This window comes from Notolepis coatsorum, assembly GCF_963971535.1.
Source record: "Notolepis coatsorum genome assembly, chromosome: 1".
NCBI classification, from domain to species: domain Eukaryota; kingdom Metazoa; phylum Chordata; class Actinopteri; order Aulopiformes; family Paralepididae; genus Notolepis; species Notolepis coatsorum.
The window spans coordinates 176,482,081-176,502,402 of NC_140165.1; the positions used below are offsets into that span (position 1 = coordinate 176,482,081).

General features: G+C 41.3%; 1 protein-coding gene across 3 annotated transcripts in view; it reads right to left on the reverse strand.

The window, feature by feature from the left end:
• sars2 (seryl-tRNA synthetase 2, mitochondrial) overlaps window positions 1-19,718 on the reverse strand; it is a gene marked incomplete at its 5' end in the record, with an annotated part of 83,945 nt that extends 64,227 nt beyond the window's left edge. For all 3 annotated transcript variants that reach the window (XM_084318479.1, XM_084318480.1, XM_084318478.1), the window contains 2 exons: window positions 18,940-19,035; window positions 19,443-19,718. In XM_084318479.1, the coding sequence (XP_084174605.1) occupies window positions 18,940-19,035; window positions 19,443-19,718 (372 nt within the window). The remainder of the gene's footprint in view (window positions 1-18,939; window positions 19,036-19,442) is intronic.
• Between the last annotated feature and the right edge of the window lie 604 nt (window positions 19,719-20,322).

A 20,322-nucleotide genomic window follows, 5' to 3' on the forward strand; every position in this document is an offset into this window, starting at 1 on the left:
ACCTTAATGGACAGATCGTATCAACCCAGGACCGCTGACAACACAGGAAGACTGGCGGTTGGTGTTCTGATAGAGGAATTGGGTCTAGTGGATATTTGGAGGGTTATGAACCCACAAGAAAGAGACTACACGTTTTACTCTCACCCGCATTCCTCATACTCTAGAATAGATTATTTCCTGATCTCTAGCGCACTGGTAGAACAGGTGGCAAGTACTGGGATAGGGAACATTGTAATATCTGACCATGCTCCGGTTGATTTAGTGATCACATCCATGGAAGAAGGGCAACGATCTCGGAGATGGCGATTCAATAACCTGATGTTAAATGATGAAGGATCGTGTGCGTACATTAGAACTATATTTAAGGAATTTTGGGAACTTAATGAAGGGTCAATAGATGATAGTGGCATAATGTGGGACACATGTAAAGCTTACATGAGAGGACGACTCATACAATACGGTGCGATACTAAAAAGGGCAGAGAAACAAAAAATGACAGCGTTAGATGAGGAAATTAAAATACTCTCGAAACAGCACAGTCAGAGACCAGACCCAGAAACGTGGAGAAAACCTAAGCAAATCCAAATACGAATTGAACAACATATATCAAAAGAAGGCTGAATATGTGTTATTTAGGACCAACCAAAGATACTATGAACAAGGGGAGAGAGCGGGTAAAATACTAGCGAATCGGGTTAAACAAATGCATAATCAAAATATTATATCCTCGATTCGTAATAAAGATGACGAGATCATTACAGACAAAAAGGAAATTAATAATGTTTTCAGGTGCTTCTACCAGGACTTGTATACCCCACAGAAGGCGGTGGATCAGCAAAAAATGGACGCGTTCTTCGACAGAATCAAATTACCGTCATTATCGAAACAACAGGTAAAATCAATGGAGGGGGGGGGTCTCGATAGAAGAAATACACGCGGCAATCAACAGCCTTAAATTGGGTAAAGCACCAGGAGACGACGGGTTTACTCCCGATTTCTACAAACAATTCAGTGATATAATCGCTCCGAGACTATTAAAAGTATATGAGGATTCATTGTTAAAGGGGGGCTTGCCCACTAGCTTGAGATCTGCCACTATTACATTACTACAGAAAAAGGGCAAAGACCCTCAATGCTGTGGAAGCTATAGACCTATATCCCTGAGCAATTTGGAAGAAAAAGTATTGGCAAAGATACTTGCGAATAGAATAGAAGATGTATTACCAACTCTGGTGCATTCAGATCAAGTGGGCTTTGTGAAGGGGAGAAACTCAGCTGATAATATCCGCAGACTCCTACACATAATGTGGAAGGTCAGGAATGATGTAGAACCTACAGTGGCCTTCTCATTGGATGCCGAAAAGGCCTTTGATAAGGTGGAATTTGCATTCTTATTTCACACACTAGAGCGCTTCGGGTTCGGACCATCGTTTACCGGGTGGGTAAAACTGTTATACACAAATCCGATGGCATCAGTATTGACCAACGGGATCGTATCCTCGCCCTTTAACCTAGGGCGGGGGACGAGACAAGGTTCTCCGCTTTCTCCCCAAATGTTTGCGCTCTTCCTCGAACCACTTGCTATCGCACTAAGGACTAATCAGGACATCAAAGGGATAATAGCGGGACAGGTAGAACATAAATTATTTTTGTATGCGGACGATATCTTATTGGTATCCAGCAATCCCCGAACAGCAGCTGGGGTCATTGGAACTATTATCGAGTCCTTCTCCGAAATATCTGGGTACACAATCAACTGGAGCAAGTCAGAAGCAATGCCTCTCTCTAAATGTTGTCCCCCTGATATCAGAAGGGGGTGGCAATACAGATGGATGCCGTCAGGGTTGATATACCTAGGAATAAAGCTGATCCCAGGTCTGAAAGAGTTGATGCAAACCAATATTGCCCCTATAATCGAACACATTAGTGCTCTGACCCAGAATTGGGCCAAAATGAATATGTCCCTCCTGGGAAAGATAAACCTAGTAAAAATGATATTGGCTCCCAAATTAAATTATATCCTATATATGTTGCCGCTGACTCTCCCGACCCAATTACTCAAACAGTATGACAAAGTCATTAATGTTTATCTGTGGGGGGGCAAAAGGCCGCTATTTGGACAGGCCAAAATGTATGCAGCAAAGGAAAATGGTGGCTTATCCCTGCCTAAACTAGACTGGTATCACTATGCATTCTCGCTCTCCCAGCTCTCCAAACTGAATCACTCGTCTGAGGAGGCACCTGCTTGGGTCAAGATGGAGGAGGAAATGATATATCCCTCATCTCTGGAATCCTTCCTGACACAATCAGACAGACCTATACCTTTTAAAAACCCTTTAATGGCATTTATCAGGGAAACTTGGAATCAATCGCACAAAATGACTGGTGATAGCCCATATTTAACTACGAGAGCCTCTATATGGTATAATAAGAAACTAAAGATTGGTAAGAAATCAGTCATATGGGACGATTGGATTAAAAGGGGGATACATGTACTAGGGGATATAGCCGGGGAGGATGGGGTCTTGCCTTTTGAGGATATTAAAGAGGATTTTGATATAGATAATAAAAACTTTTATAAATTCCTACAGATTAGACATTGTATATCGTCATCAATAGGGGGACCAAAGTGTGGCCCGATTACTGCAATTCAAGAAATATTCTATAAAGGATGGCGTAGGAAAGGCGGTGCGTCAAGATTTTATGATGTTATAAGAGAATACAATGCACCCAAATTGGCGGGTCTGAGATTGAGCTGGGAGAACGATGTACGTGAGGATATTACTGAGGAAATGTGGGAGAAACTGGTGTCCAAATGGAGTAAATTCTCTAGGGAGGCGCAATCACAACTTATTTTTTACAAAGTGTTGAACAGAAGCTATTGGACGCCTAGTAAACTGGCCAGACTGAAATTAAGGGACAGTGACATCTGCTGGAGATGTGAGAAGGAGACAGGCACTTTACTGCACATGTTGTACGAATGTGAGAAGGTCCGGAAAATGTGGGATCAAATTGTGATATTCCTAAGTAAGGTCTTGAATGTGAAGATAAATAACGCCCCAATGGCATGTGTTTTGGGTATAGTACCGAAAGGGATTAAACTGCCTAAATACCGGGGAATGTGGTATAGAATGGCCATGATATCAGGATGTAGAATTGCATTACGACATTGGAAATCACCTGTTGATATTACTTTTAAAGAATGGATGGAACTAATGTTCCGGACAGCATCATATGAAAGGGTGACGTATAGAGTCGCAGGGAGAGAGGATATTTTCGCTGAAGTATGGGACAGTTTTCTACACCTGACTGAACGGTCTGGGGACAAATGATTAAGATGGGATTACAATATTATCAAGGATGAATATGAAAAAGGGGATTTGATCTGATGGTACTTGTGCTTTATAATGTATTGTGTATATATGTACATATATTTTATGTCCGGATGGTGTGTCTATGGAACGGTCACTGTCTCTATCACACTCACATGTGCGCAGGTATAGCCGCATACAAGTATCTAGGATACACATATTCATATGTGTACATAATAGGTTTACACACACTCATATACACAAGGATAAGGTATACACGTCAGGGGCACACATACATGCACATACTCATTTATAGGAAATAGGCATACACATACCTACATACACATAGTTGAAATATAAGCTTTCACTGACACATAAGGGGGATACACATGTATATAGGAGACACACACATACGTAGCTGAGACGCACATATATATACACATCTGAGATATACACTCACATAGGGGGCAGAGGCACACATGGATACGAAACACACACAAGAGATAGGAGTACAGTCACATACCAGGAAGATGCACACACACACACATATGAGGCATGTACACATGCTTACGTGATACACGTACCCACATACATGTGTCGGAGACATGCGTGCATGCATGTTATCATGCACAACTGCATATGTCTGGGGCGCTTTCTCTCACATGCAATATGGAGAAGGGTGGCATCCCGATAGAGGATGCAGCACATACCTGCTCGAAGGTAGTTCGGTCTACATGCAAGGTATATATATCAGGAATGTATACGCATAATGTATAGTATAGTATATGTCTTTTTTTATTTTCCATGTCAGTTATTAATGTATTTGTATGAGTCCTTTACATGTTTTGTATGTTCTTACAAAAAAGAAAAAGGCAAATCCTGGAAATTGAATATGATGATGTGGAAAGAGATGTTTGGAATGTTGGAGAGATTTGTGCAAAAAATAAAAATATAAAAAAAAAAAAAAAAAAAAGAAGTACTGTCTGACATATTTCACACCCCCATCGAGCTGGATCCCCTCTGCCTTTTGCTGGGCCTCCCAGATATTCATGTTACCAATTCCAAACATAAGAGACTGTTCAATTTGTTGACATTTGCTGCTAGAAAGAACATCCTGTTGTTTTGGATCAAGGACGAGGTCCCGTCAATAAGGTCATGGCACAATATCATAATGGAATGTATCCCCTGTGAATATATTACGTGTATGCTGCATTCCAAGTTGGACACTTTTTATGAGATCTGGGACCCCTATCTGTCACATATTGGGCCTGCACTATCCACCACTGTACTCGCCGGATTTCCCCATTACCAGTAACCTCCCACTGCTGCCTTGTTTTGTCTGACGGTACTGGCATTGTAAATACTGTACATGTCCTATTGACTACGGTGGTACTATACATGTTCTCTTGACTGCGGTAATACTGTACATGTTCTCTTGACTACGGTAGTGCTGTGCGTGTACCCTTGACTACAGTAATACTGTACATGCCCACTTGACTACATTGATACTGTACATGTCCTCTTGGCTACAGTAGTGCGGTGCATGTTCTCTTGACTACAGTAATGCTGTACATATACCTTTGACTACAGTAATGCGGTACATGCCCACTTGACTACAGTGATACTGTACATGCCCTCTTGACGGTAATAATACTGTACATGCTCACTTGACTACATTGATACTGTACGTGTCCTCTTGGCTGCGGTAGTACTGTACATGCACTCTGGGCTACTAGGGAATACACGGTCATACGCACACGTTCACAACACACATATATGCATGTACACATAAAACGTATACATAGGTAAAGCGCACGCACATATGGGTAGGTAGGACACATATATAGCACACGAGATAAGGCGCACACGTGAAAGCCACACTTATTTTATTTTCTATTGTCATTTCCTTATTTATTTTCATTGTCTTTTCATTGTCTTTTTTCTTTTCTGTTTGCCTGTCTTGTAATGTTATTACTGTTGTTAGTGTCATTATTTTTGTTATTATTGACGGTATTGTGTTGTGATGTCTTGTTCTATGTTGAAAATTGAAAATAAAAACATTTATAAAAAAATAAAAATATATATATTAAAGAAATTTCTTTTTTTTATAGATATCCTCAAACTAAATCCTCAATTTGAATAAAGTGATTAATCTGATCAAATGAGTATATATTTTTTTAAATCAACTTTCTTTAATGAATATAACTTTTTTTAATACTATAATATTAGTGTAGCCTAATCTTTATCTGCAACTGTGAATAAAAACCCCATTGGTTTAAACAGAATGAATAGACGCATACATTTAAAAATACAAATATTTTTTATTAAAAATTCGGATTTTTATTTAGAATTCAAATGTTAACATAACGAACGAACGTTCGAACAGGGAAAGCGGCCGGGTAGCGCAGCGGATTAAGTGTCTGTCTACCACCGCAGAGACACTGGTATCGAATCCAGCTGTCAGCGGTCCCCTCCGGCTTGGGCGGTCGTCATTAGGGCTGACCTTCGAGGCTTTTTTTGGCAATCGAAGCTTCGGGGCCGAGCTTCGATTTTAACCCATTCTCCGCCGATGACGTGTTAACACGTCATTCTCCGCCATGCGTAATCTGCCAATGACGCCGTAAGGCGTCTTTGAGATCAATATTTCATATTTTCGTCATGGTATTCACATTTCACCCACGGAGTCTTGGCTGGTGCTGTAGGACTCCGCTCAACTCTGCAACGCTTCAATACCGCCACCTCGTGGCCGATCGACGAGTTGCCAAACCGGAAGTGGCCGAAAGTGCTTGGTCCGTCCCCTATTTTCGTCCGGCCACTCTGTGATCGTCCCGGGGCTCAATACAGACACCGTGGATATGGATCTTTGCCATAACTCAATAATCAACATTATTTGGACGTGTATTAGTAATATACAACCCGGCAATGGATCGCATCGATCAACATCCCATAATAGCGATCTTTTTGCTCCACTCTCATCACCCAACGCTACGAGGAGACTGGGGTGAGTTTCAGCATTTCTCTTTACAATTTTCGATACAAACTGCTCTGATCAATATATCACCCATACTACATAAATCATTTAACGTCGGTCATTGAATTATAAACGCCCCCCCCCCCCACCGTTCACCCGCGCATGATGAGCCATAATGTCTAGGACCATGTACAGTTGACATTTTTTATCTGGCGTCGATCGTTATCAAACTGCATTTGATGATCTAATATATGTGTAACTGAGGGGTTACAAAACCCTGACTGTATTAAAGATTGTGATATATTAAACCACTGCTAGTTATGTACTTTAATTACTGGCCAAACAGTACATCAAATATTGATGGTGAACACTCACAAGAACACGGCATTGACACAGAAATTCTATTGGAGGGTTATTTATTATTATTAGGCAACGTTAGGTTACAGATTGAGAATTAGGGTCGCGCTTGTATGGCGAAGAATATACGTAAAGTCAGTCAAGAGCATAAGTCCGAATAGTAGGAATACTATGATGGGTCTAAGCTGACGCCACCTGTGGTACAGTAGCAATTATATAGGGCAACACCGGTACCAACTGGAGACAATGGGTAGAGGAAAGTTCGGGTACTCCGTCTGGGTCAACGAGGAATAAAGAGGCTCCAGGTACAGGAGTCGGTGCTTGTACTCCCTTGATCAGCAGACAAAAGCAATAGTTGTAATCCAAGATGCTCGACAGCATTGACGACAGCTAGCCAGCCCCTTCCAAGAGGCAGGCCCAAGTGGTAATCCTCACGAGGTTAAATCCCAAACGACAGTGGAAATCAACGGTGCTCTTCTCCGGTGGTCACGGTCCCAAAGCAATATAATCCAACCAGAAATGGTTCTGCAATCGCCGGTGCTGATTCTCCTGTGTACATGTCCAACGGTTCTCTCCTAGGACTCCTCGGGTGTGGGCACGTATTTAGGCCACACAGCCTGGATAAGTGCACTAGCTAAAGACACGACGAACCGATGGGTAATGCTACATACGGAAGAACTGTGGCCGCACGATATACAATAAATGATCGACTATTACTTCACATTAGATTAAGTCGAACTCAACATTACTGCATTAAACTCTGACACTTTAACATTCTATTCGCACGCGGTTCTCAATGCTCTATTTAGATGCAAGGTTGCTCACTTCACTGCACGTTGACTCGTGGTGAAGGGTAAGTAAGGTTTAGGTAAGGTACTGAATGAACTACTGCTGTTTACACCTGCGCCGTATTTATACTTAAGTGAATATCTAGTCCCAACCTCAGTTCTTGTCTCGTATTACTATGCAGACTCTGGGCATGTTCTGACATGCCCAGAGTTGCCTTTGAACTTGCCGTTGGGGGCTTGGTCGTTGGTGCCTGGGGCCGCTGTCCAATAGGAGAGCGAATATTACTCTGGTCTGTACGCAGGTAAAGGGATATTCCGTGTATATATATAAATAATATACAAAGTATATCAAACGATACATATATATATTCAGTTTAATCTGGCCCTTCACAATATGCATTTATGGCTATATCTCACATTCTATGAAATACTGCAGAAAACGATCAAAACATTTATACTCTAGACCGTAATTTTGTATGAATGTGTGAATGAAAAAGTAAAACGTTCCTACATCCTGAACGATAGATAATTGATGTTGAATGGGCCATATTAATGTCAATTTAGCAATACAATTTAAAAAGTTATAGCCCTGCAAAGAAGGTGAACATCTCCATAGACAAATAGAGCTGGCAGAGGATGGTTTAGGATGGGTACAATGCCCGGTGGAGAATTGGTTAATTCGAAGCTTCAAGAAAAATAAATTATATATATTTTTTTATCTTATGTTGTACAGGGACTTGTACAGCACTTTGGTAAACTTTGTTGTTTTTAAATGTGCTCTATAAATAAAGTGGATTGGATTAATTAATTAAGTAGCCCCTTTCGTGACTGTGACGCAGCCAACAAGGTTTCACTCGGCTGTGTGATTTAATTCAAGGTGGATCGCTGTTGTCGTTTGAACAACTTCAGATTTCATGGGAACTACCAATCCCCCAAATCAAGAATGTTTAAGATGAATGAAGTAAGATTTTGATTATTTGAAATATGGCCTGTGTAGACTAAACTATGCACAGAATTATGTCAGTCTACAAGGTCCGGATTCTACATGGTCCGGCAATGTAGACTCCACTACAGACCAATTATCAGTGAAATTAAGAAGGGCTACTTCCACAAAAAAACAAAGAACTCACCAAAACATCTCAGTAGCACCTTATCTAAATGTTCTATTTCATATATGGAGATTCATATTTATTTATGTATTGCATGCATTTCTACGTTTTATTTCCTATTTTGTTTATTCATCCCAGTATCTTTCTTTCTTATGTGTGGAATTCTACACGGCATGTAGCCAGGTGTATATGTGTTTGAGGATGATATCCTTCAAACAGGCAATAGTGATGATATAATTTGGGCAGTGCAGAGCTTACTTTCCTCCAGTGTATTTGTCCCCCGGCCCCACCCAATGAAAAAATATTAATACTTTTTTTTTTTTTAACTTCGATTTTTTTTTAATGTTCGAAGCTTGTGCCATCGAACGAAGCTTTGAAGTATTTAAGACAGCCCTAGTCGTCATACTGACACAATTGGCAGTGTCAGCGGGTGGGAAGCCGGTGGGTGGTATTCTGATCGTTGTAAACAGCAACTCCTACAGGTCGGTCAAGGCGCCTGCACAGCGAGGGAAGGAACTGGGTAAGGTAGTGTGATCCTCCCACGCGTTACACTTCCCCAGTGAGAGTCCTCGCTGTCAGGTGAAAAGAGGCTGCTGGCTGTCTCCTATGTATCGGAGGAAGCATCCGATAGACTTTAGGGCCCTCATTTATCAACAATTCTTAGAAAGTGTTCTATTTTCGTACTTAAGCGCAGAATTTAGAATGTGTGTACCAGGGTTTCCGTTAGAAAAAATTGTTGCCGGTCTCCGTGACCTGCAAGATTTCAACTACCGGACAAATGAGATTAATTCCGGTCATAGTTTATTGAGCTTTAAAACAATTGATAGGCAGGCTCATGTCATCCTCAAGGCATGTAGATTTATAATATTATTACTTAAAACTAGGCTACTTTTGCGTATACAGTCATTAATATATTCCAAATAAAATAAGTCCCTCGATACTCCGTGCTGCTGCTGACTTGAAATAAAATAGACCGCGTATGTGGCAGTCGGTCCGACACTAAACAGCAGTCTGTTATAATCACATTTTTATGAGCTAACGAATTCCGTTATATTGGACATTTGTATTAATTATATCAAGCGAAGAACTGAGAAAGCAGAGACACGGCAACATTATCGTGGTTTGCGTGACTACTCTCTCCACCTCAATGTCACGCGGTCGAAAAGGGCGCTTGTCTATTGGACAGTGGAAATGTGTGTGTGGCTGCGATCCTGTGTGTGCGCGCGCGCGTGTGTGTGTGTCTGTGTGTGTACTGCGGAGCCCAGATCAGCGGAGCCGAGTTTTGACATGGCATTGATCCATTGTTCTATTGAAGCACATTATTACCACCATCCTCTCGCTAAACAACTTGTAGACCACGGTGTTTTTATGAGTGCCCACAAGTAGCCGTTTTAATAATATAATAAGCCGCGCGCCTCGGTAATAATAATAAGCCGCGTTTTTTCTTCCTTCTTCCCAAGATGCACAGACATAGATAGATAGATAGATAGATAGATAGAGAGATAGATAGATAGATAGATAGAGAGATTAGATGCAGTGTGCTTGTTTTGCAGTGAGTGCTGCGAGCAGTGGTAATAATAATCACTTCCTATATTTGGTTCGCGTTTGGTCCGATGAAGCGAACCGAGACCTACGTTTTTAAAGCTCTCGCTGACAACGTCGTTGTCATTATTAGAAGCAACGAGGAAACAAATGTAATGATCGTTTCGTTCATCGCATAGGCTATTTAATTTTAGCCTATTTTAATACAATTCAAATAATCAAATTGTGCTTAGACTCAGGGAATTATTTTCACCGGACATTAAGACCGGAGAAATTAAATATGTCGGACTTCAAGAGATTTTGCCGGACAAATACCGGTAATTACCGGCTAACGGAAACGCTGGTGTGTACGCACAGAAATATCAGGATTTATCAACCGTGCGTACACGGGTCCTACGCACACTCAGTGTTGATAAATACCATTTGTTCTTACCGTCAATGCTCGTGCATGATTATCCATATATGGTAATGAAACACCCCCCATGGGATGTGAAATAATGGACTGACCCGAGCGAACTCTGAGAAACTCCACGAGCGAGATTGTTCACAGAGGCGCTGTCGAACCAAGAAGACTCAACCCGTGTTATGGGATAAATAAAACGCTGGCGGACTTGTACACAGTGATGTCAGATATCAACGACTCCCTAAGACCATTGCTGCAATTCTGCCTGGACAGCTCAAAACACTAATAAAGACCGTTAACCACTGTTTGGCGTTGGTGTGTCATTATAACCATGCTGGAATATGAATGCCTTTATTAGTTTTGTTCGATTGGCTACCGGGTATAATATGATTTGTAGAGGCATACAATCTATTTTGTTGTCGGTATTAGGTAGCCTATATGAATTACATATAATAGCAGCCATAGCCTACATTATGCAACAGTAACTTGCGCATATATAATATATCATATTCCTATATGTCTCCCAGGAATCGTGGGGCTCTGGGGAATAAAGGTTGGGAACCCCTGCTATAGCCCATATCCTTTATAATGTTATAGGCTATTTTATTTACAGTTTACTCTATCAGCCTACCCAGCATGTAATACGTTCTTTGTTAGAACTCAACTCGTTATTACTTTGCGCATAGATTGCAGAAGTGCGGGAACGTTTTGATTTATGTTTGGAAGGCTTTGACATTGTGGGACGGGGTGGGTGGAGTTTCGAAGTTATGCAAGCAGAATACAAGTCATATCACCCACACGATATATGCTACCTGTATCCAGAGCATGTATGCTTTTCATTAATTTAAGACACATTTATTGCAAGGGTTTTGTAATACACAAACTCAACAAATAACCTCTGTTCTCGTTGCAATGCGTTTTTAATTATTTCTTATACAGGAAGGGGGAAGAACACTATATTGTGCGTGTTCGTGTGACTTGTATTCTGCTTACACCTTCGGGGTTCCACTTGTTTCGTTTGGCAGTGGCAAACAGGCAAAGCCTTTTGAATGTGGTCGGGGCGTTCCCGTGTTTCTGCGGTCTGTGCGCAAAATAATAACGAGTCGAGTTAAGCGGAGCGCAGTCAGTACACCCCGTATATTCCGATAACGCTATATATAAACCATGCTGCATTCATTCAGAAGGAAATACCTATTATTCCAAATGCTATTTATAGGGTTTTGACCATAATTACACTACTGTTGCTATTTTACAATTAACTATAATGAATTATGGGGGTCATACAGAACACGTCAGTCAAACTAATGAACGAAAGCTTATTTCCGCGTTGAAACTAATGCATGAAATTGATGAGAGCATATGCCGTCCGTCTGCAGTCTCCATATTCTACCGCCGGGCGCCAGGTACGCACGGCCTGAGCTGTCAAGCACACGTTCAAATTGATAAGTCACACACTTTGCTTAGAAATGATCGTACGCACGGGTTACGCACATATCTGTGCGTACGCAACGTTGATAAATGAGGGCCCAGGGCTCCCTACACCGACCAGTGGGGGGGGCAAATGCGCGCAACGACCAGGAAGGGGAGGGGGAAATTGGCATAACGACTAAATTGGGATGGGAGAAAAATACAGAAAAATAGGAGAAAAAGTGGATCAAAGAGAATGTTGTTGGGAATAGGGCTGTACCGAATATAATTTTTTAACATTCGAAGCTTCGATCGAAGTATTCGAACGAAGCTTCGAATGTCTATAAAAATGTTTTACTTCAAAACTTTTTTTTTTAAATTTGTTTTATTATTATTATTATTTTTTTTTCAAACTAAATCCTCAATTTGAATAAAGTGATTAAATTAGTCTTTTTCTTTTATTAAATCAACTTTCTTTAATGAATAGAACTCATCAGTTTCGTCAACATAAATAATCCAATAAAGGTTGGTATGAAAGTGATGGTGACGTCTTATAGTATAATATTATAATATTAGTGTAGCCTAATCTTTGACTGCAACTGTGAAGAAAACCCCCATTGGTTTAAACAGATTGAAAAAAGTATATATATATATATTATAATTTTTATTTTTTATTCGAATGTTGATTTAGAATTCGAATGTCAACATTATGATCGAAGCTTCGAAGCATTCGGTACAGCCCTAGAATTGGATAAACGTGCTGCTAGTTGAGACAAGCTGGTGCCAAACGTTTTCAATCAGGCCCAACTTGGGTAATTGGAAATATTTTCGAGCCCCACCTAACCTGGTCCCTACCTAGATGTAGGCTACAATTTATTTTAGGCTACAAACATGCCATTTCCTCTTCTACTAATAAGACAAGATTAATTTAACATAACGAAGACAAAATTTGTTTTATTTGAAAATGAAAAAACAAAAGCTTGGCAAATGATCCTGTGCCACTGTAGGCCTAATTAAAAATGTAGTTGTAGGCCTACAGTAGGCTACTTCCCTGAGTAGGAGATTTATTTTCATTAAAATAATAATTAGCCTGCAGTAGATTTCTTTACATTCAAATGATAATTGCAGTACTTCCCTGAGTAGATTTCCTTCAATTAAAATACATTAATCAAAAATAGGCCTACTATTAACTACTGCAGGTTGCAAATAAATAATTTTTAATATTCCCATTCTAGCCTACATTCAGTGACTTGTGTGTGCTTGCTTTCCCTTGCAAATCTACTCAAAGCGGGGTAGATGTTTTGAGATTGCCACTCTCAAAAGTTGTAGCTGGAGTACTTGTGGGCTCCACCGCTTGTCTTTTAGCTGTTACCAGAAACTTCTCCAATTTTGTTCGATTCCTCTCATAAATCCCACTCATGCAGGCTAGCGTAATGTTACATCTCACTCTCGCTTTGATTCCCATGGATTCACTTGTTTGATTAGACAATAGCTAGCTAGCCTGAAACCAGGCGTGCGTTCCTGAAATCAACTGGGGTTGCATGCACCTAATGGCGCCACGTGCATGCGCGCTCCCGCGAATGCGCATAAATGTCCCCTCGCTTGAGCACAGACTACAGACAGTGCCTAATTGCCTCTACGAATGGAGTGTAACACATGTCATTCACAACAAGTTAGGTGTGAATGTATCTGAGAACGTATTTAACACACCTGACGACCGGCGCTATATTGATATGCAAAGTAGCCCAGGTGGGTACTTATAGCGAGTACTTATCTGACCCTGCACGGAGTGCAACCCCGTCCCATGACGAACGCATGCCTGCCTGAAACACAAACTTACGCTATATTATCTGTATTGTTTCATCATGAATGCATAAAGGGTTGGGGGGGGGGTAGTTTTTCTATGCTTCGATCGTCACCAACGGAATACGTTACACACACATTACACACGTATGTTCGGATCGCGGGGAAGGGATTCTTGGATCAACGCAAGATTGATACCATATTGATTGATTACCTTGACTAGGATGTACTGCAAAAAGAATATTCCAATTATCTGATCGCCATTCCAAGTATTGATGTCGATCGTGTTGCCAACATAATCCACCAAAGAACATGAACCGGGAGTGCTTGATTCTCCTCAATCCATGTGTTATAAACGCTTGTCCTGCCCGACAAGGAAAACCCAGCCCGGACTTTTTAAGATCGAAGCACAGACCAAGCCAGAGTTTCAAAGGATGTGCAATACCGGCCGCAAGGCGGCAGGCGGCGGTATTGGACGTTTGCGATCTCAGACTCATTCCCAATGATAACACAGGCTCCCTCGATGGATTATGAATGGGAATATCGAATAAAAGAAATAACGATAGAAAACCTGACTTTTCTCGGGTTTGGTGCTCAAGCGTCGACGAGTTAACCCAACTTTATTCGTGAGTGGTGTCCCAAAGGTCAGTGAATACCACGACCACAACACCAGAGGGAGCTCCACAAATCATGTTAAATTCGGCTCAAACAAGGGACTAAACACGTTTTGCAACTATGCCACATCAATGTGGAACGCCCTACCCACAGCTGTAAAGGAATGTGAATCACTACCCACCTTCAAAACTGCTCTCAAAGAGCACCTACAGGAGGCTGTAATTCTAAACTGGCCCCTGTAAATGTCCAAACCCAACCCCCTCCAATGTAGTCCCCCCCCCCCCCACCTACTCAACCCCCTCCCCACCCCACCTACCCAACCTCCTCCAATGTACAGTTTCTTCCCCCTCAAATGTATATACTCTCTTTTTAGAAACTCTGTCTATTAATCAGAGTTTCTAACTCCAGGGTCTATATGACAGGCGTTGTACTCTTAAACAGTACTGTATATTTGTAGATCTGGTATGTCATAAATGTCTGGATGTAACAGTAGTCTATCTGTATGTCATGTATGTCATATATGTTATGATGAATTGAAAATGGGGGACCCTGATGTAAACAAGACGAAAGTCTTTCTCTGGTCTGAATGAATGAAAACTTTATTTAACAGATTGCAGAATGGGTACAATACAGTACGGCTCAATACACACAATTGTTAACACTTTGGGTGCCGGAAAACGCTTAAACACGTCATTCCCGGCCATGCTCAAGTTGCCGAAGACGCTTTACAGCGTCTTTAATATCAATATTTCAAAAATGTGGGATCGGATTCATATTTCCCCTCCGCTGGCCTGAGATCCACCAGGAGGACCCACTGAGCTCTCTGGCGGTTCAGGAGCGCCATCTGGTGGCCGATCGGCGCAATCGCTTAACAGGAAGTGCCGTAGAGGTTGTGCTGGTCGGCCGTATTACTTCCGGGCACTCACTATAGGTCCCGGGACTCGATCTCGACACACTACATAGCGATCGATTGCCAATAACTCGATAAACAACATGATTTGGACGTATATACCATTATACAAGCTGGAGTTGGACCGGGTAAATCGACATCCCATAATGGTAAAATTTCTACTCTACGATGATTGCCCAACGGCGCGCAGAGACTGGGGTGAGTTTTAGCGTGTAAAATTACAGTCTTCGATACTAACTGCTATTATCAACATTTGACCCACATTAGATGATTGGTATAACGCTGCCCACGGAATTATAAACGCCCCCTAGCCCATCCGGTCAACATCAGATGACGTGTAGTAACTTCTAGAAGTACGTCTAGTTGGAATTTTTTATATCGCGCTGATTGCCATAAAACTGTATTGCATCATCAATATAATGTATTTGGGGCTATAGATCACGTTCTGGAGAAAGCTGCAGAAAGAGATGAAAACATACTTATACATTAGACCAGTGGTTCTCAAACTTTTTACACCAAGTACCACCTGAGAACGTAGCTGGCTCTCCAAGTACCACCATATGACCGGCGTTAAAATACAGTCTATTCAGCTATGCGCAGTTCACGCAGGAGGCAAATGTATTCCTAATACAATTATGTATTGTTAACTTTTGTCAGACACAGCCACAATGTACAAAGGGATAGCACTAGAACTAGCAAACGCTTCCACACAACTCATACAATGCAAGGGGCATTGAGAACATAATAACTAACATTCTCACATAGCAAGTGAGAAAATTAAGAACTGTATTTCAGCAAATGTACTTAATTCTCTCTCTCTCTCTCTCTCTCTCACACACAGCAAGCGATTGTCCATCATTCTCTCACACACACACACACACACACACACACACACACACACAATTATTTTGTTACAAAAACTTAATTTCGTGCATTCTGGTGCAGGAATTTTTACCCTTTAAATGCCAGTGTTTGTGATGGGCATCACAAATTATTGTAAAAAAGAAAAGAAAACACATATTTAATACATTTTTTTATGTTTACCCTTTAAATGCCAGTTTGTGTGATGGCATCACAAATTATTGTTAAAAAAAACACAAAAAGTTAAATATTTTCAATATATCAAATACATTCAGTACATTTTTCTGTGGGGGATTGTTACAGGCTAGGCATGTGTCAATGATTAGCAGCAACACAGATTTTGATGGATTTTTTGTAATGTCAGATTTTTTTATCTGACATTACAAAAAATCTAAAAATAAATGGTTATGATCAGGGCTGAAGTTGAATTAAAGATTTATGACTGTTTAGACTGCATTACTCTCTGTCACAGTGATCTCCTGGTTGTTCCCCACTTAGGTTATCTAACTATCGCGCCACCGTAACCAGAAACACTGGCCTGGCCTGCTTCTAAAAATTACTGGATGTTTACTGTTAATGCCTGTGTGTCTAATTTTATGTTATGTTTAAAAAAGTTAAAAAAAAAAATAAAAAAATTGTGCTTTTTTGTAAATGTTTTCAAGTACCACCAGCAGTACCACCAAGTACCACTAGTGGTACGCATACCACAGTTTGAGAACCACTGCATTAGACCATACTTTACTATGAATATGTGAATGAAAAAGTTTAACGTTGCTACACAATGAACAATACATATAGGACTTTGAATGGGCCCTAATAATGGCAATGTAGCAATAGAATTTAAAAAGTTATAGCCCTGCAAATAAGGGGACTTTCTCTATAGACAAATAGAGCCGGCAACCTATGGTTGATAATGAATTTAACCCATGGCAGCCAAAGTGTTAAGGGGATGCAGACCAGAGAAAGACGTTTGTCTTGTTTACATCAGGGTCCCCCATTTTCAATTCATAGTGACATTTATGACATACACAACATCATGACATTTATGACATAGGGACATACAGGTATATAGTACCGTTACATTTGTGACATATACGACATGCATATACAGTACTGTTACCCAGAGATCCTAACAGAAAATATATACATATGATGGGGAGGAGAACATTAGGAGGGGGTGGGTGGGAGAAAATATATACATACGGTGGGGAGGGGGGGTTTGGACATTTACGGTGGCCAGTTTCGAATTGCAGCCTCCCATAAGTGCTCTTTAAGAGCGGTTTTGAATGTGGGTAGGGATTCACATTTTTTTACGGCTGTAGGTAGGGCGTTCCACATTGCTGTGGCATAATTGCGAAACGTGTTGTTTAGTCCCTTGTTTGTGCAGAATCTGGGTTGCACATAATTTGTGGACCCTCTGGTGTTGTGGGCATGGTATTCACTGACCTTTGGGAAGTATTTCGACATGTACATGGGTACCTGAGTGGTGTAGTGCATCTTGTAGACCAGGCCCATTGCAAGTTGCTGTACTCTGTCGTCTACTCTAAGCCATCCTAGGTAGTCAAAGTGGGCAGGGGTGAGGTGGGTTTTAGGAGTAAGGTCAAGTAGTACTGTAGTAGTCTGACCAGTTTGTTTTGTGATGTTTGTAATCTTGTTTTAGCGCCTTTGAGGTGCTTTGGTACCATGAGGTGCAAGCATAGTCGTAGTACCCTTGAATGAGTGCTCCTGCCAGAGTCTTCATGGTATTCTTGTTTACCAGAGAGGAGATCCGGTACAAGAATCTAGTTTGTTGGTTGACTTTTTGATTACATTGGATGCCATTTTGTCACAGGAAAGATTTGCCTCTAGGATCGAACCCAGGTATGTAATTTCATCTTTCCTTGTGACAATATTGTCACCCACTGTAACTGAGAAGCCGTCGGTCTTGCAGAGTTTGTTATTTGATCCGAAGAGAATGGACTCCGTTTTACCCAGGTGTTATGATAGTTTGTTATCAGCGAGCCAGGTGCAGATTTTGCCTAGTTCTGAGCTGAGGGGTTTTTCAACCTGTAACTTGTCCCTGTCAGAGACCAGCAGGGCTGAGTCGTCCACAAACAAGAACAAGTTGCAGTCACAAGCTGACGACATGTCATTTGCATAAATTAGGAACAGTAGCGGTCCTAGTATGCTTCCTTGTGGAACACCACAGCTCACTGTGAGGGGGGGGGATATAGTACCGTTTACCTCCACCATCTGTTATCTCCCCTCCAGGTAGGATTTCATCCAGCTCACTGATAGACTATCGAAACCAATTGCTTTTAGCTTGTCAATCAGAATGGAGTGATTGACAATGTCAAAGGCCTTTTGTAGGTCCAGCATGACCATGCCGCAGTATTTGCCCGCGTCCACCTCTTGTTTGATGTGGTCGTTCAATAGAGAAGGCATGCGTCAGTGGAGTGGGAACTTCTGAAGCCAGATTGGAATCCGTAGATTAGATTTTTTCCTGCAAGGTACTTTTCAACCTGTTCGTAGACTATTTTTTCCCTGCATCGTAGACCTTTTTTTTCTGCAATCCCTTAACAATTGTGTGTATTGATCCGTACTGTATTGTACCCATTCTGCAATCTGCTAATAAAATGTTCAATCAATCAAACCAGGGCCGGTAAGGGTTCAGTCTCTTGCTCAAGGGCATTCGACACAGAGGGGACATTGGCTGTCGCAGGAGATCAAAACCCTGACCTTCCAGTAATGAGATTTACAGAGCTAACGTCCAAACCACCTTGATTGACATGGTATTTCAAAGTGAAATATCCGTTTAAAAACCAACATTATCGACCATATGTAGTATATGTACTGTAACACAGCTGTGATAGATGTACTGACCACTAGTGCTCTGACTGTAGCACTAATATTTTTCTTCTGCTCCTCCAGCTCAGAGATGTCTTTCCTGACCGCTTGGAGCTTCTGCCACGTGCACACCTGACACAGGAAGAGCAAAACAGACCATGTTGTGACACACACATGCATGCACAACGGGGTTGCCACTTGTCAGATGTACAGTACGATAATTATTGTATTCACTGATACACAAGCACAAACAATTAATATATGTCTCAGTAGAACAGTGCTGTGGAATGTGTGTGTTAGAAAGAGAGAGAGAGAAAGAAAGAGAATGAGTTTTGTTAAATTTCCCGACAGGCAGTCAAGGTAAAACGGTAAAGTAGGCTCCATACATGGTGAAATGTTCCTTTATCAGATAGCATGACTCAGCTTGACTGCTTGTTTCAACTAGATACTGTTGTGATTTGAACATCACACAGACACTAGTATAAACGCAATTCAGCCCCACTGACCGCAGCATGAAAAAAACCGCATAGAAATCTTACAATTTCTCTGACATCATCCCCTCGCAACATCCCCTTTCTGTTATCCACATTGGCTATGACTTTGTCCGTATCCTCACACACTAGTCGCATGTCCAGCTCGGGCTTGTCACTGTAACCTTCTCGGACATGTTCGTACAAGCTGCTCCGGACGCCGTGAGCATGAGCCAAGCGATGCGGGATGAACAGTGTTGCCCTCCTGCTTGCAAACTGTCTTGTCGCCGGTTTCAGTGCATTTAATGTTATGCCTCCTAATCTAGCGACCATGCACGTCGCCATGTTTGAATGCGGAAGTAAACGGGATAGTGGAGGCGGGATCATGATTAAATCTGCCAATCATATGCGGCCATGCAAAAGAAAAAACGGACGACCAAATGTTTGCTTTTAAAAATATAATTGAAATGTATTATACATTTTCGCGTGAGATTATTATTGTTTTTTTCTGTCTCGAGACATACTTTATTAATCGTGACGAAATAGCACGAGTCGACTCGAAACTAAAGGTAAACATTTGGACACGTGGCTTCTGTACAGTAGGAGATTTGATGAGATGTATTCAGGATGGCGAAGAATGTGTGAACTGTGGTGGTGCACGTGAGGCAAGGCCTCTTGAATGTCCAAGGAAAGTCCGGGAAAATCAGGTAAACAAAGTCAGGGTAATTGATCAAGTGTCATAATTATGCTGAGGCAGCGCAGAAGGTGGAGGTCAGGTAGTTATCACGTTAAACGTTTGTATTGTTATATGTGATACGTTTGTATGTCGTAATAACGTGAACACATATTGTTATAACGTGAAAAACTAATTGTTATACATTTTTTTACGTTTCACAGACAGAGTACAGCAACTTGCAATGGGCCTGGTCTACAAGATACACTACACGAC